At 45.0% G+C, this 13,734-nt stretch overlaps 1 protein-coding gene across 2 annotated transcripts; it reads right to left on the bottom strand.

Annotated features, from left to right (window-relative positions):
* Positions 1-1,921: 1,921 nt before the first annotated feature.
* LOC143837586 (kelch-like protein 31) lies at positions 1,922-13,533 on the bottom strand. Of its 2 annotated transcripts, none has more exons than XM_077337586.1 (3): positions 13,296-13,533; positions 4,308-5,513; positions 1,922-3,064 (listed from the first exon to the last, which is right to left on the bottom strand). In XM_077337586.1, the coding sequence occupies exons 2-3, from the start codon at positions 5,495-5,497 to the stop codon at positions 2,332-2,334; spliced, it is 1,923 nt and encodes a 640-aa protein (XP_077193701.1). In that variant the 5' UTR covers positions 5,498-5,513; positions 13,296-13,533; the 3' UTR covers positions 1,922-2,331. The 2 variants fall into 2 exon arrangements, with proteins under 2 accessions (XP_077193701.1, XP_077193702.1); XM_077337587.1 differs by having other exon boundaries at positions 13,388-13,533.
* Positions 13,534-13,734: the final 201 nt, after the last annotated feature.

Raw genomic sequence — 13,734 nt, 5'->3', positions numbered from 1 at the left:
TGGGAAGCCGTGGAAGTCCTTATCTCTCCCTGGTTGAAGAGGCCCAGGGAAGGTACCCGATGAGCCAGTATTTGTGCTCTCGAACATAGGACCGATTTTTCTTCTAGCCCAGGGAGACGCCTGCTTTTGGGTAACCAAAGCTTGTGCTGAGCAAAAAGCCATGTGGGTCAGGGCTCTGAGGAGGGGAATGACTTCTCCTGTGGTCTGAAACCATCCTCTCTGAGCACAATGCCAATGTTGATCTGCTTTCTGTTGAATTCATTCCACCACTATTTCTTTGTATTTTCTGAGGCCAAGTAGTCAGTGTGTTCCTACCCAGGGCACTGAGGTCAGCAGTCTTGGCATCACGGAAAACAATGAACGGCATCTTCCACAGAGTTATCCTTGCTGATATGAATGATCTTAACTTCCACTTGGCCTTTATTATTATTATTATTATTAGATTTATTTCCCGCCACTCCCTTGCGGCTCGTGGCGGGTAACGGTATCCCAAAAATCCCATTAAAACCCCATTAAAACAATAATAACATTACCAATATTACTGGCATGGCAAGAACGGCAGCTCAACTCCCCCCCCCCCACTACTAGCGGGTGGAGAGGAGGTCCTGATGATGTTTTGCTTCGGGTCCGGAACCCGAGTCCCCGGGGGAGGCATAGATCTATTATCAGCCCCGGCCTCAACCATAAACCTGGCGGAAGAGTTCCGTCTTGCAGGCCCTGCGGAATGTTGAAAGATCCCGCAGGGCCCGCAGCTCTCCCGGGAGCTCATTCCACCAGGTCGGGGCCAGGACCGAAAAGGCCCTGGCCCTGGTCGAGGCCAGGCGTGCTTCCCTAGGGTCGGGAACGAAAGAATATGTTGAGAATTCAACAGACTACATTGCCTCCTTCCCATCAGGTATGCACATGTACCAAAGCTTTGTGGCATCTGCCAATGTGTTCAATTGTAACATGTATTCTAAGATTTAGTTCTAAGATTTAACTCACTGCTGGCTTTTTCACGCACACCCCGCCCCCAATCTCTTCTGTATCTTAAGTCCCACAATATTGAAAATGATGTTTTTAGAACTGTGTCTTCTCTATATGTCAGAGAGTGGCTATAGGTCTGAACAGGCCTTATATTCCCTCCCTGTACAGGCCTGCTGGGCCAGACATCGCCTGAAGTTACCCCCCCCCCCCGGGGGCAGGGGATTGACAGCTGTTGTGAATGGGGATCGAGGGGCCGCTGCCTTTTGCCTCTGGCAGCTCTGTATAAAGGCCCCCAGTTGAGTCCCTAGCATCTCCACTTTGTCAGGTAGAAGAGGACATAAACGGCCTTGATCCACGACTTTGGAGTGTAGCTGCCGGTCAGAGTAGACAACAGTACTGATCTTGATAGACCAGTGGCCTGACTCCATAGAAGGCAGCTTCATGAATATACACTTGTGTTCAGGTAGTCAGGATGGTGATTCTGTTCTTAAATTTTGAAAAATCAGTCTCTGCTTCCCCCCCCCCCCCCCCCGCTATATGATCATTAATGATGTTCTCCTGAAGGGCATGTTCCCAGTAAACAGTTCCCCTATTTTCAGGAGCCTGCTCACTTAATTTATGATTTATGAAAATAATGATTGTGTTTCAATCCAATGATTGAACTGGCTATTGTTACCAATATTTCCCACGTCAATAGTAAGGGCTAGAGAAAGGTGGGATGTTTTATAACTTAAACTCAGCCCTGGAGGAGGATAAACGGACTTATACTTTTGTACCTTTAACAATTGTGAATAGAAGCCATGGAAGTGTCCTAAATGAAGACTGTAGTGATGCTAAATCCCATCTTGGAATGGATTTCTGCCTTTCAGAGTACTGTAGTTCAGCAGAACCTGCTCACTGTCCTTTATTTCCGAGCTCAGTGGGTCTGTACAGAAAATACGCCAAAGCTTTAGAGTGTACTTCATATCTTTTAATTTAGAACTGAAGAGCCCAAGATTCCAGTCATGCAGTTTCATTCAAGGTAGACCCTGGAAGTCAAGAACATCTTGTGAAAGGATGGCTGTGTTTTGAAAGGATGAGAGCAGGAAGGTTTTCTACGCTGAGGGCCATTCTCAGTTGTTACCTGGAAGGGCCGGAAATTATGAAGTAGCTTAGCCTTTGTTCAGTGGTTAGCAGTTTCTGGGAGGTTGAAACAGATGTGGTAAGATTTGTGACTGTTCCAGGAAGTGACATGTAGAAGGTTTGGAAGCTGGCAAACTGGTACATGAAAACTGCAAAACCCCTTTGGCAATTTTAGGTTTCCCTCACCCTGACTAGGCCAGATATGAATTGTGCATTCTTCACCCACCCCCTGCCCTTCTATCCTTAAATACTGACAGTTGCAGAGGCCACTGAGCTAGCTCTGGATCCCCGGGTGCTTGACTGGGGGAGGGCAATAGTACAACAGGAAATGCCCACAGTGCCTTCCAAGAGCTCCCCTTCCTCTGTCCATTCATTCAGATCAGGGTTGTAGGCCAGAATACTCTTCTGATACTTCTTTCCACTTTCATTCCAACCGCCTGCTATCAAGATCTGCCCACCAAGAGTAGCCACCCCAGCCATGCTCAGACCTATGGGCAGGGGCGCCATGCAGCTCCATTGGTTTGTCAGAGGACTGTAGCGTTCCACAGGGATCATGTCCACCCTCTCCCCTCGGGGGCCCAGCTGGCTGCCTCCCAGGATGTAGGCATAGTCTCCTAAGGTGGCAGCGCAGTGCCACCCCCTTGGGCTGCTTAGCCAAGAGCAATCTTGCCAAGCGTCGGCCGCGGGGTCATAGCTGCAAACTGTGCGAGAGTAGGCGTTGTTCACATAGCCACCGGTGGTCAAGATTTTGCCCCCAATGACCACGCTGGCATGGCAGCAGCGTGGCAACTCCATGTTGGCTTTGGCATGCCAGCTATTGGTGGAAGGGACGTAGCACTCAACGGAGACCAGGGCCCCTTTGGCATTGCGGCCCCCAACAGCATACAGGTGCCCGTTGAAAGCACTGAGGCTGAAGTGAGTTCTCTTGTGCGACATGCTAGCCAGGTGCAGCCAAGTTTTGAAACGCGGGTCGTACCTGTGGGGGGAAAAGAAGACTGTCACCCGAAATTTCAGTGCATGAATAAAACACTGGGACATAGATAGTTCCTCTAAACTTTGAAATAGAGAGAATGTCTTGAAATCTTTTTTCCCCCACCACCCTTAAGAATATTTATTTTTGTACAAAAAGCTAGGCAGGGTCTATGTTCTACAACAGTGGTCCCCAACTTTTTTATCACCGGGGACCACTCAACGCCGGGGACCACTCACCGCCTTTTACTGAGGGCCGGTGTGTATGTGTGTTTGTGTGGGGGGTAGTTTACTCCTCTTCTCTCAACCACTGCCCTGACGCTCTCTGATTGCTATGGTAATGTTTAAACATCCCTTTAAAATAAGATACAGACACGCCACAACAATGAACATAAGGAACATTTTATTTTCATGGAAATTTTAACTCATGACAATGACAAATCAATAGGAACCCTGAGCTGGTTTCTCTGCAATGAGATAGTCCCATCTGGGAGTGATGGGAGACAATGACACCCGAAGTGCGTTGTAAAGGGCTGGGGGGGGGGGAGGCATCCTTCATGGCCCACCTCCAATTAGCCGAAAGACCACATGTGGTCCGCGGCCCACAGGTTGGGGATCGCTATTCTACAAAACAAACTTGACCTGCTTTAGACTGAATCATACCATTAGGTCAGTCTTGTCTACTCTTATCTGGTGGTGGCTCTGCAAAGTTTCAGGTTGAGGTCTTTCATATCACCTATTTGATTCTTTTATAACTGGAGATACTAGGGGTTGAACTGGGAATCCTCAGTAGTCTGCCTTTGAGCCATGGCATTATTCCAACCAACTTTAGGACCAAAAATCATTTTGACTTTACAATATTATTATTATTATTATTATTATTATTATTATTATTATTATTATTATTATTATTATTATATTCATTTTCTACCACTCCCGAAGCTGGTTTGTGGTCGATTACAAAAGTCCTAATTATCCTAAATATAACTTCTCTAGATCAAACCCAAGTGGATAAATCTCCCAGATTATATTTTCAAGTGGTTATGGTCCAGGAACAAGGGCCATAACTCAGTTAATACACTTCTGGATGGTAGGAAGACCCCTCGATTAATACTTTGGAGATATACAGCTAATCAGATGATAATACTGAGTTAAATGGGCCAATGTCTTCATTCACTATAAGCATATGTTTATGTATAATTCCTTTCCCATACACCTCTCTTTGAAGTCTGATTAGGTATTTTTGTTACCTGCACACATTGTTAAGCGCGTGCTTTGCCTGATTTCGGGCATCATTCTGATCTTCTCCTCCTGCCACATACAGAAATCCATCCATCACGATGACACACTGGTTAAAGCATTTCGTGGGCATCTCTGTTAGCTTATTCCAGTTTCCTTCTTCATCCCTGTAGTTTATGTCTTTGCTTAGGGCTTTCTCGGTTGAGCACGGACGGCCTCCAACTGTGATCAACACTTTGTAGCCTCCTCGAATCTTGGTCCTTCTGGACTGGAGGCCATTTTGTTGATATGGCAGCAAGTGGTAATTCATAGCATCTACCAGCAGCTTATGACATTCTGGGTTCTGCATCATACATGGCACAGGTTGAATGTAGTTGATCAAGTCCTGAGCTGGGATGGTACCAAACCGAATGTTGTTCAGGAGATCAGCGGCATGTTTGAACCTCTTGGAATCAAATTCTAGCCATTTCATAGCAATCTGGAAGGCCACCACTTCATCAGGGATTTGAAGGCTGTCATCCATCAAAAGTTCATGGAGTTGATCAAAAGTGAGTTTCATGAACTGTTCTGTGTCAGAGAACTCCAGGAAGTGTTCTGTGATGAACTTTCTCGCAGCCTCCTTCACCTGATTAAGATTGTATGTATCCGCCATGTTGACAATATACACCCAGTTTTCCACATTCATTTCCTGAATGAGGAAGTCGGTGCATATGTTGAGCAGAGCGTACATCTGCAGGTGGCTGGCTGTGGAAATGGTGCTGCCAATGGTGTACAGGGAAAGACTCAGCTTCCCTGTGTAGGCATAGGCTATGGCAGTGGTCAGACCCAAGGAAGAGACCTCTTTGAGGTCCACTTGTTGAAGGTGGAGATCTTTTGTCAGCAGGCTTCTGAAATAATCGCTACAGGAGGACATCACCAGCTTGTGAACGCTGAAGGATTTTCCTTTGATAGTGATCGTGAGGTCGCAAAGTAAGTGCTCTTGGCGCATGTGACTCATCATCTGCAGGATGCTGTTTCCATGGCTTGGGTCTATGACTTCGACAGCGGTGCACAGGAACCCATCAGAACCATTTTCAAACAACCCCTCCAGTTGCTGCTGCTGGTCAATATCAAGGGAAGGATCCTCTACCATTGTGGTATTAAGAAGAGATTCTGTCTTCACGGCTTTGCTCTTCTTTGGGGTTTTCTTCTTGGGAGCCATTGGCACAAGAGGATGCCTGCAATGACAACATTAAAGGGGGGCATTTTAGGTGATGCACACATACAAAGTGGTCCTACTTTAAATGACTGGATCAATTTGGGAGCTAAGAGTTCCTGCTGAAACCACGGGAACTAGCATCGCCAGTTACAATGGTCTTTGGACTGGTCCTAATCCACTTATCACTAGAACCAGAGGCAGTTTAAAATTTCTGTTTAACACAGCATTTCCCCCCCAAGTCTTTAACTTGAACGCTCACAGTCTTGATAAATTCCCAAGGATGATGCTGCAAATCAAAATACTTCAAATAGAATGGATTATATGGTGTACATAATGGCAAAGATGAAAAACACAAAGTCTGAATATCAGGCTTCATAATACATCAAAGTGAACTTTACGTAAACTGTAGTAATTTCACAAAAACCCTGATGATTTCATGTACACAGTTGATCCTGCGGAATCCTGGTCATCAAGACCATATGCGTTTCAGCCTACAGGGCCTTTTTCAAACCAGTTGACAATAGTGGGCAGTGGTAATATGGGGCAGAGAGGAGTGCATCATAGGGGCATATAGACTATTGAACAACAGAGTTCACTGTGTGAACAGTAAAGAAGATCCATCCAAGCTAATTAAGTAATAAAGGTTCTCCTGGGGTAAGCCATTGTAGAAAGCTTTATACACAAACCTACCTCTGAACATCAGAAGAAAGGATGCCACAATTCTGCCTTTTACCAAAAATAAACCCATTGTTTCTAGTTACAGATCCGTTTTGGAACCTTTGGCACATATTTAGAGCTTTTTCTCAAGCCATTTTTCCAAACAACTGATTCCAATTTAAGAGACAAAATGGATTTTCTTAACCAGATTAACAGCATACAATTGCAGGCAGAAGATAATTTTTGTCACTTTAGACATTGTTTCCCTTTATGCCAATGTACCACATGATGAGGCTTTGGATGTTCTATGGAAGTATTCACAAAAGAGACCAACACTTCAGTCCCCCTACATCTTTTTAATATCACATTGTGGAAAAATTTCCTTCAAATTCAAAGGGAATTTTCCTGGCAAATTTCAGGTACAGCTGTGGGAAGCAAATTTGCACCAGAACTGGCTAATCTGTTTATACACAGATTATAAATTTATCCCCCAAGAGAAAATATCTATAGAACTTGTATTTTTTTCTACAAGAAGATTCCTGGATGATATTTTTATGATTTGGAAAGGAACTAAGGAATCTTTGATAGATTTTGGCCAGCTATATCTGCAGCACAATTAAACTTGAAAGTCCATGGCCTGCTTTATAAACAACATATCAAGTAAGAATTATTTTTATTTCCAGTAGAGTAACATTTAGTATTTAGAACATTTATACTCATTATAACAATTTGACTTTTTTCTTTTGTTGAACTTTCAGAAAGCAACTCCAGATCCAGATTTTTGCATTAACTGCTGAATTTGTATATGTGAAAACAGTTCTGTATATGTGGAGCTGTTCTGAGAGCCAGTTTGGTGTAGTGGTTAGGAGTGCAGACTTCTAATCTGGTGAGCCGGGTTTGATTGTGCACTCCACCACATGCAGCCAGCTGGGTGACCCTGAGCTTGCCATTATACTGATAAAGCTGTTCTGACCCAGCAGTAATATTAGGGCTCTCTCAGCCTCACCTGCCTCACAGGGTGTCTGTTGTGAGGAGAGGAAAGGGAAGGTGACTGTAAGCCGCTTTGAGCCTCCTTCAGGTAGATAAAAGCGGCATATAAGAACCAACTCTTCTTCAGTAATATCAGGGCTCTCTCAGCCTCACCCACCTCACAGGGTGTCTTTTGTGGGGAGGGTAATGGGAAAGAGATCATAAGCCGCTTTGAGACTCCTTCAAGTAGGGAAAAGCAGCATATAAGAACCAGCTCTTCTTCTATACCTCTTTGTACATGATTGCTGTTTCATTACTTTGTAAAAAAAAACAGACATGGTTTGTTTCACAAAGGATTCACAAAACCTTAGCCTGTAACCACTGTAAGTTTGACTTCTGGTTTTGAGGAAGCTGATGATTATTAAAGTTATATTTCATGTTTGCTCATCTGCTTTGAAGATTTATGTTCCTGATGCATACATGGGTTCCTTGTGACCTTGATTTTTGACTGTGATTTACTATGTGCTTTCTTTTTTTGTGTCTGGTCTGGCCCTCAGCAATAAGACTTGCTGAGTCACTTCTGCTGTGTCATTCTCTCTTAACATAATCTACCTCACAGGGTGGTTGTGAGGATAAAATGCGGGGCGGGAGCCCTCTTTACCTTGCTATGAACTTCTTGAAAGGTGGTGAAATGTGATTACCAGACCTGATAGCTCAGTTTGCAAAGCCCCATGAGCAGAAACGCAACATGACATCGCTTGTGTGGAGTGGTAACAAGACTAGAGTGTCTTAATTCTCTTCTCTAATACACACACATTCAAATGTAAAACATTTCCTTGTAATACTTCTAAAAATTCTTGAGATAGGGCTTTGGGGCCCTACCTGTACCTTCAACTCCTTCTGGTGTTGCCCAGAGCCCCTCCCACAAAGATTTCTTCTCAGACACTCCTCACCTCACTCAGACCAACCCAAACATAGTATGAAAGCAAATCCCATGACTCGCTCAGCTGCATGGGTGATATGAGTTCCTAGCATTTTGGCTTGGCTCCTAAGCAGTGTGAGAGGAAATGTTGCTCTGTTGGAGGAACCGCTGTTGTGCACACTGCCCTTGTGATCCAAGCCCTTCTCCCCTTAAATCCTTTCCCCTTCAGTCAGCCTCAGCTTCTTGCTTTGCTCAGCTGTCTCTTGGTGAGCTATGAATTGGCATCGAGCCCTTGGCTAATCTTACTGGAGGATGAGGATGCCTGATGCTTAGTACCGCATAGTAGAAGCAGAAAGTTTCAATTGAATCAATAGTACATGTGATTTTTTTAAATAGTGGCCATGTAATACTGCTGAGTGTTTTAGGGTGCACAATACATTCACCTTGTAGGCAGGTCTGCAGTATCATTTATGCATCTTCCAACAGCAAACAAGTACTTTGCCTGACCTCAAGTCACCCATTTAGCTTCCCTAGAAGAGCAGGGACTTAAACCTGGAACTTCTAGACCCTGGTTTGAAACTCTGACCATTACATGGGATCAGACTGAAGAAAGTTTCCTACTTACTGTATGAAGGAAATTTAGGGCATTTCCGCACATCAAAAAATATAGCGTTACGCCAGCGGAATGGCATAATGCTAAGAATTACTGCGCATCTGGCCATTTCTCACCTTCTTGCTGTGTCACTTTTGTCTGCTGCCTTTTCATGCTTCCTACACTCCATATCGCCTGCTGGAAATGGCGGAAGAGAGCAATGTATTTTATACACAACTCTTTTCCACCTGTCAATCCTGGCAGCCAATCCCCTTTCTCAATATTTTAAAGGACCTGCGATGCCCACTTTTTTTGTTCAATTCAATACTTCTCTGTTTAAACGCCTATGCATCTAATCATAGATGCAAAGTGCTTTTTGAATGCCATGCCTTATGGATTCACTGGTCCTGATACTTCAAAAAAAATAATCTCGATCCTGATTTTGGGGGGTGGGGGAACTCTAGAGAGGCATGCATTGAGTCATAACTTTGGGAGAAAATTATTTCTGGCATTGCCTGCACGTTTGTGTGCCTATTTGTTGCTCCAGGCTGTTCTTAATTTTTAAAAAGCACTTCCTGTCCCCCGGAAGAAGGGAGAGGGAGGCAAGTGCAAGGACAGGCCATTGAAGGCAGAGGTAGCACTTCTTCACCTCCACACATTTATTTTACTGGTGGCCTGCTGTTTGCTTTCCTGTAGCTCTCACTTTTTAGGTTGGGGAATCAACTTTATGTGATTCCCCAATTAGCACTTTAAAATGGAGGATGTAGCAAGCAGTTTGCTGCCTGGATGCTGGATGTTGGTGACGTCATGCGGAGCGGCTTGAATATAACGACTACGGTAATCATTTCACTACAGTTAATGGGTGCGGAATTGCCCATAGTTCCCAGGGAGCATTTGCTGTAGCAGTCTCCTATGTCTCCTGCAGCCTTGGCAGGGGACCAGGGCAGCCTCCAACATGACAGCATGAAGTTTAAGGGCTGGGGATCTAGCAAGAGGGCAACCGGTCTCTAAACTAAGCACAGTGCAGTTTTGGATCACTGGTGGGGAAAAGGACGTTGTTCCTCAGCTGTTTCTGTCCAGCTTCCCTTCCCCTGTGCTGAAGAATGGGGGGGGGGGAGAGAGAGATTTGAGCCCCTGAGTGACAAACCTGTTTGTTACAGGACAGAAATAGCTGAGGTACCTCTGCCTTGCATCTTTCAGAGCTGGATAACAGGATCAAGTTTCTGGAAGGCTAAGCAATTGGTCATTCTTAGAACAGGACGGGGAGAGACCCAGGATAAGTAGTAGATTGCCGGTTGTGCCAGGCTAGAGTTGCCAACTTTTGGGGATTAGCCCCTATAGCTATATTTTAAACAGCCACATTATCTGCATTTATTTCTTGATATCTATACTCCCTGATAGGGACTTGGAGTAGTTTACAACACTGTTCTCCCCCGCTTTGTATTAACAATGCTATGAGGAAGGTTAGACAAACAGGGTTACTGGCTCCAGGTCACCCAGTGAATTCCCGGGGCAAAGAGGGGTTTTGAACCTGGCTCTCCCAGATCCCAGTCAGGCGCTCTAACCACTGTGCTGCTTTGGCTCACTCCGTAGGCTTCAGCATGTCAAGGACAGCTTAATCGGCTGACTGACGCAAAATCACAGCTGGATCCAAAGATTCATATATAGAAACAAAAATGCATTTAGTGCAGTTCCTCTTACGCGCACAATAGCATAGGGGCTGCAAAAATACATAGTGCTTTAACTATACTTTTTAACTAGAACACCCCAATGAATGTGTGGCAGAACGGGATATGCAGCAAGCAGTTTGCATGATTTTATTTAAAGAGTAGGTCACACTGTGTGTGCGTGTGGGGGGGGTGCTTCCTGGTCAGCAATTATTCTAGGCTATGCTTGACCTTTTGCAATTAAAAGCTTAATCATCTATAGGGCTGGGCACAAATTTTATTTCTTAAAATATTTATCTCTCACCTTTCCTCCTGGCTCAAGGTGGTTTACAATTCACAGCAAAACCATTACAATTTAAAACCAACAGAATTTTTTAAAAATCCCCCCTTGTTATGACATCTTGTTCTGTATGGCCAACTGTCAACCAAACTGCCCCCCACCAAAAAAAAAAGTTATAAGTGAATTTCCAGCTAAGTGAAGGTTTTGATTGCTTTTGGTGCCCAAATATTTCCTGGGTTTGGAAACCTTTGATATAGCATCAATTAAGGTATCTTTGTGCAGGTACTTCAAATAAACGGACTTTGTTTCTTCCACAGAAAGCGAGATTCCAAATGCCCATTTTGTCCTGGTTAAAAACCCCAGTCACTGAGAAAGAAGCAAACTCTAATTGGTTGAAGTGTCAGAATCGTTGGTCTGATTCCACCACCACATTGGAATCAGATCAAGATTTCCTCCAGCAAGAAGACCTTGGTCCTGGCACAGCACATCAGCAGGAGAGGACGGAAGGACTGCATGAGCCTGAAGAGTTCATGCTCATCGGCAATTCTGGCTTAGTAGTGATGTCTTGGCCAAATCTCCCCAGCCAATCAAAGAAGGACAGTGATTTGCAAGAGACAAGAAGGCTTGTCTCTTTGGGACATTTTCCAGCACCTGAAAATCACAAGCTGTGAAAAATTGACCGTGTTTGTCCAAAGGGGCCTTTTGTCTCTGGAATCTTTGGAAAATAATGCTTGGGAGGATTATGAATATAATGCCAAGCACATGAGCATTACAGAGATGGGTCTCTTGTGGTGCACAGAGGAATCTTTTCCAGACTGATGATAGCTGAGGTGCACTCCCCTCCCTCTAATTAAAACTGGATGACTACTTTGCTCTTATTAGTGTGGAGCTACACATTAATCCACATTTTACTATGTGCCCCAGATTTCTGTTCCAGTTGTTTGTTTGTATTTTTTTTTGGGGGGGGGGGGGAACAAAACCAAACTGCAGACTTTGAAAACATGCGTCCTGCAGAACCCTTGCATTGCAGCATGTACACGCATAAATCATATTGCATGCCTTTTACTATCAACGGCAAAATTTAACACAGTAGTGTACGCTGTGTATACTAAAATCTTCATTTTTAGGGTCTCATTGTAAAATCTCTCCCCAGGATGTATAAAGTTAGATCTTTGTCTTTATTCTCTGCATATTTTATGTAACAATGCTAATAATTATATTTCTAGCTTTGAAAGGTTCAAAGTATTTTGTGTAGTTATCCCAGATGAGCCTCAGTTGTTACAGAGGTATTACGTCTCTCTCCTGGGCATTTTTTCTTCTGTTGTGAACATTTTTAAGTCGATATAGATCCCGGATGGACTCCCCACCCCATTAGGTGTTACTAGAATTTGCGAAAATAAACGTTGCTAGTCTTTGGATTTCATTTTAGTGCTGCTAGAATATACCAACATGGCTATCCATTTGGAATAACCCCCTTTTCTTCTTTTAATTTTTATTATTCCATTGGGCACCCCCATTTGTAAAATAAGAAGACATAATCCTAACTGCATAGAAGTCAAACATAATGAATGTGTGGCTGGGATCCTAAGTGATCTTGCTTTAAGACCCAAAGAAGTGCCTCACTGAATCAGAATCCTAGGATTTTGGGGCACAGGATGTGATCCATTAAATACGGCCCTGTAGAAGGAAGACTACCTGCCGGTGGATTAACAAAATAGCCCTCTCTTTTGTGTGGGTTGTATTTTCTTTCTGGAACAGTGACTACAAATAACATTGTTTGGACGCCTTCTAGTGGCCCTCCCCAAGTCACGCAGGCTACTCTGCCACCTCCTCCTCCTCCTCCTCCTTCTCTTCTACCCCATTTTCCCCCTATACATGTGCATGCACATGCACCCTACGGGCCTTAAAGGAGTGGAGAATTGATGGTCCACTCCATCTCTAAACCAAGATAGGGAAGCTCACCCCAGTGGGAAAAGCCTGGGGAGTTGGGTTTCCAGGTCCCCCTTGGCCACTGGCAGGAAATGAGAGGGGAGGATTGCCAGCTCCAGGCTGGGAAATTCCTGGGAGATTTGGGGGTGAAGCCTGGGGAGAATAAGGACCTCAGTGGGTACAATCCTGTAGAGTCCACCCTCCAAAGCATCCATTTCCTCCATGGGGCACTGATCTCCATATTTTGGAGCTCAGTTGTAACTCCAGGGGATCACCAGGTCCCACCTTGAGGCTGGCATCTCTACGAGGCAGGCAGAAGAATGTGGCTCTCTTGCTTCAGACATCCCTCCCACCAGAAAAAGGGAGATTGTCCCAGAAATCCCTGCAATACCACAAACATCTATGTTCTGATGGGAGAGTCACCTGGAGGGAACAGGACATAAATCACACATGGCCAAGCCATGCTGCATATCCCCCTCCCCACAGTCCCCCTGACCAGGAAACAGGAGACTGTCCTAAAGAACTTTACAACATTACAAGGTGCTTGGCCCAGTCTCCCATTTCCTGGTGAGAGCAGGAAGGCCAAACGTTTCTTATCAGCAATGGGCCCTTGGCAGGCACCCCACTGTACGGAGACCCTGATCCAAAAAGGCAGTTCTGAAGCCAGTGGTCTGAACCCTTTGTCCTTATCTCCCAGTCTGATCACACTATTGTCCCTTTCTTCAGGAAGAAAAACAAAACCCGCTTGGTTGGCTCTGGGCCCAGTTTGGAACCACTCCACTGACCTGCCAAGGACTTGGTAAATATTCCAGTGGAAAGGGCAGAGGGAGTCTGTCGCAAGTTGTTCTGAGAAAGAAGGCTGCCTTTTGCTCCCTACCTCAGTGTCGAGAGGTTGATCTGACGGAGGGTGAAGCCACTGGGGTCTGTCTGTGTTGCAGGAGAAAAGAACCGAGGAGTCTGGGCAGAAAGCCAGACCCCAGCACTCTCCTCCTCCTCCCCCTTTCCCAATTCAGCCAGGCCAGCTGACCACCCTTATCATATCCCCCTGCACCTTGGCTGGAAGGGAGTGACGCAAAAAGAGGTTTGACAGGCCAGGAAAGGGAGAAGAGCTGAGCCAGCCAAAGGCAGCTTCTGTGGGGCCTAGAATACACATGGCACCTTTATCGTGGCAGAGTGCAGCTTAGCTATTCCTCTAGTTCTGACCTCCTCTGAATCAAAAACTGA

Source organism: Paroedura picta, chromosome 5 (assembly GCF_049243985.1).
Source record: "Paroedura picta isolate Pp20150507F chromosome 5, Ppicta_v3.0, whole genome shotgun sequence".
Lineage (NCBI taxonomy): Eukaryota > Metazoa > Chordata > Lepidosauria > Squamata > Gekkonidae > Paroedura > Paroedura picta.
The sequence above is the reverse complement of the archived record's forward strand: the minus strand, read 5'-3'. Positions and strand labels throughout refer to the sequence as shown.

Coding starts and splice junctions, on each gene's coding strand:
- LOC143837586 (XM_077337586.1), bottom strand. CDS start 5,497: ATGGCTCCCAAGAAGAAAACCCCAAAGAAGAGCAAAGCCGTGAAGACA. Junction 3,065..4,307: donor GCGCTTAACAATGTGTGCAG/GTAACAAAAATA, acceptor TTCCCCCCACAG/GTACGACCCGCGTTTCAAAA.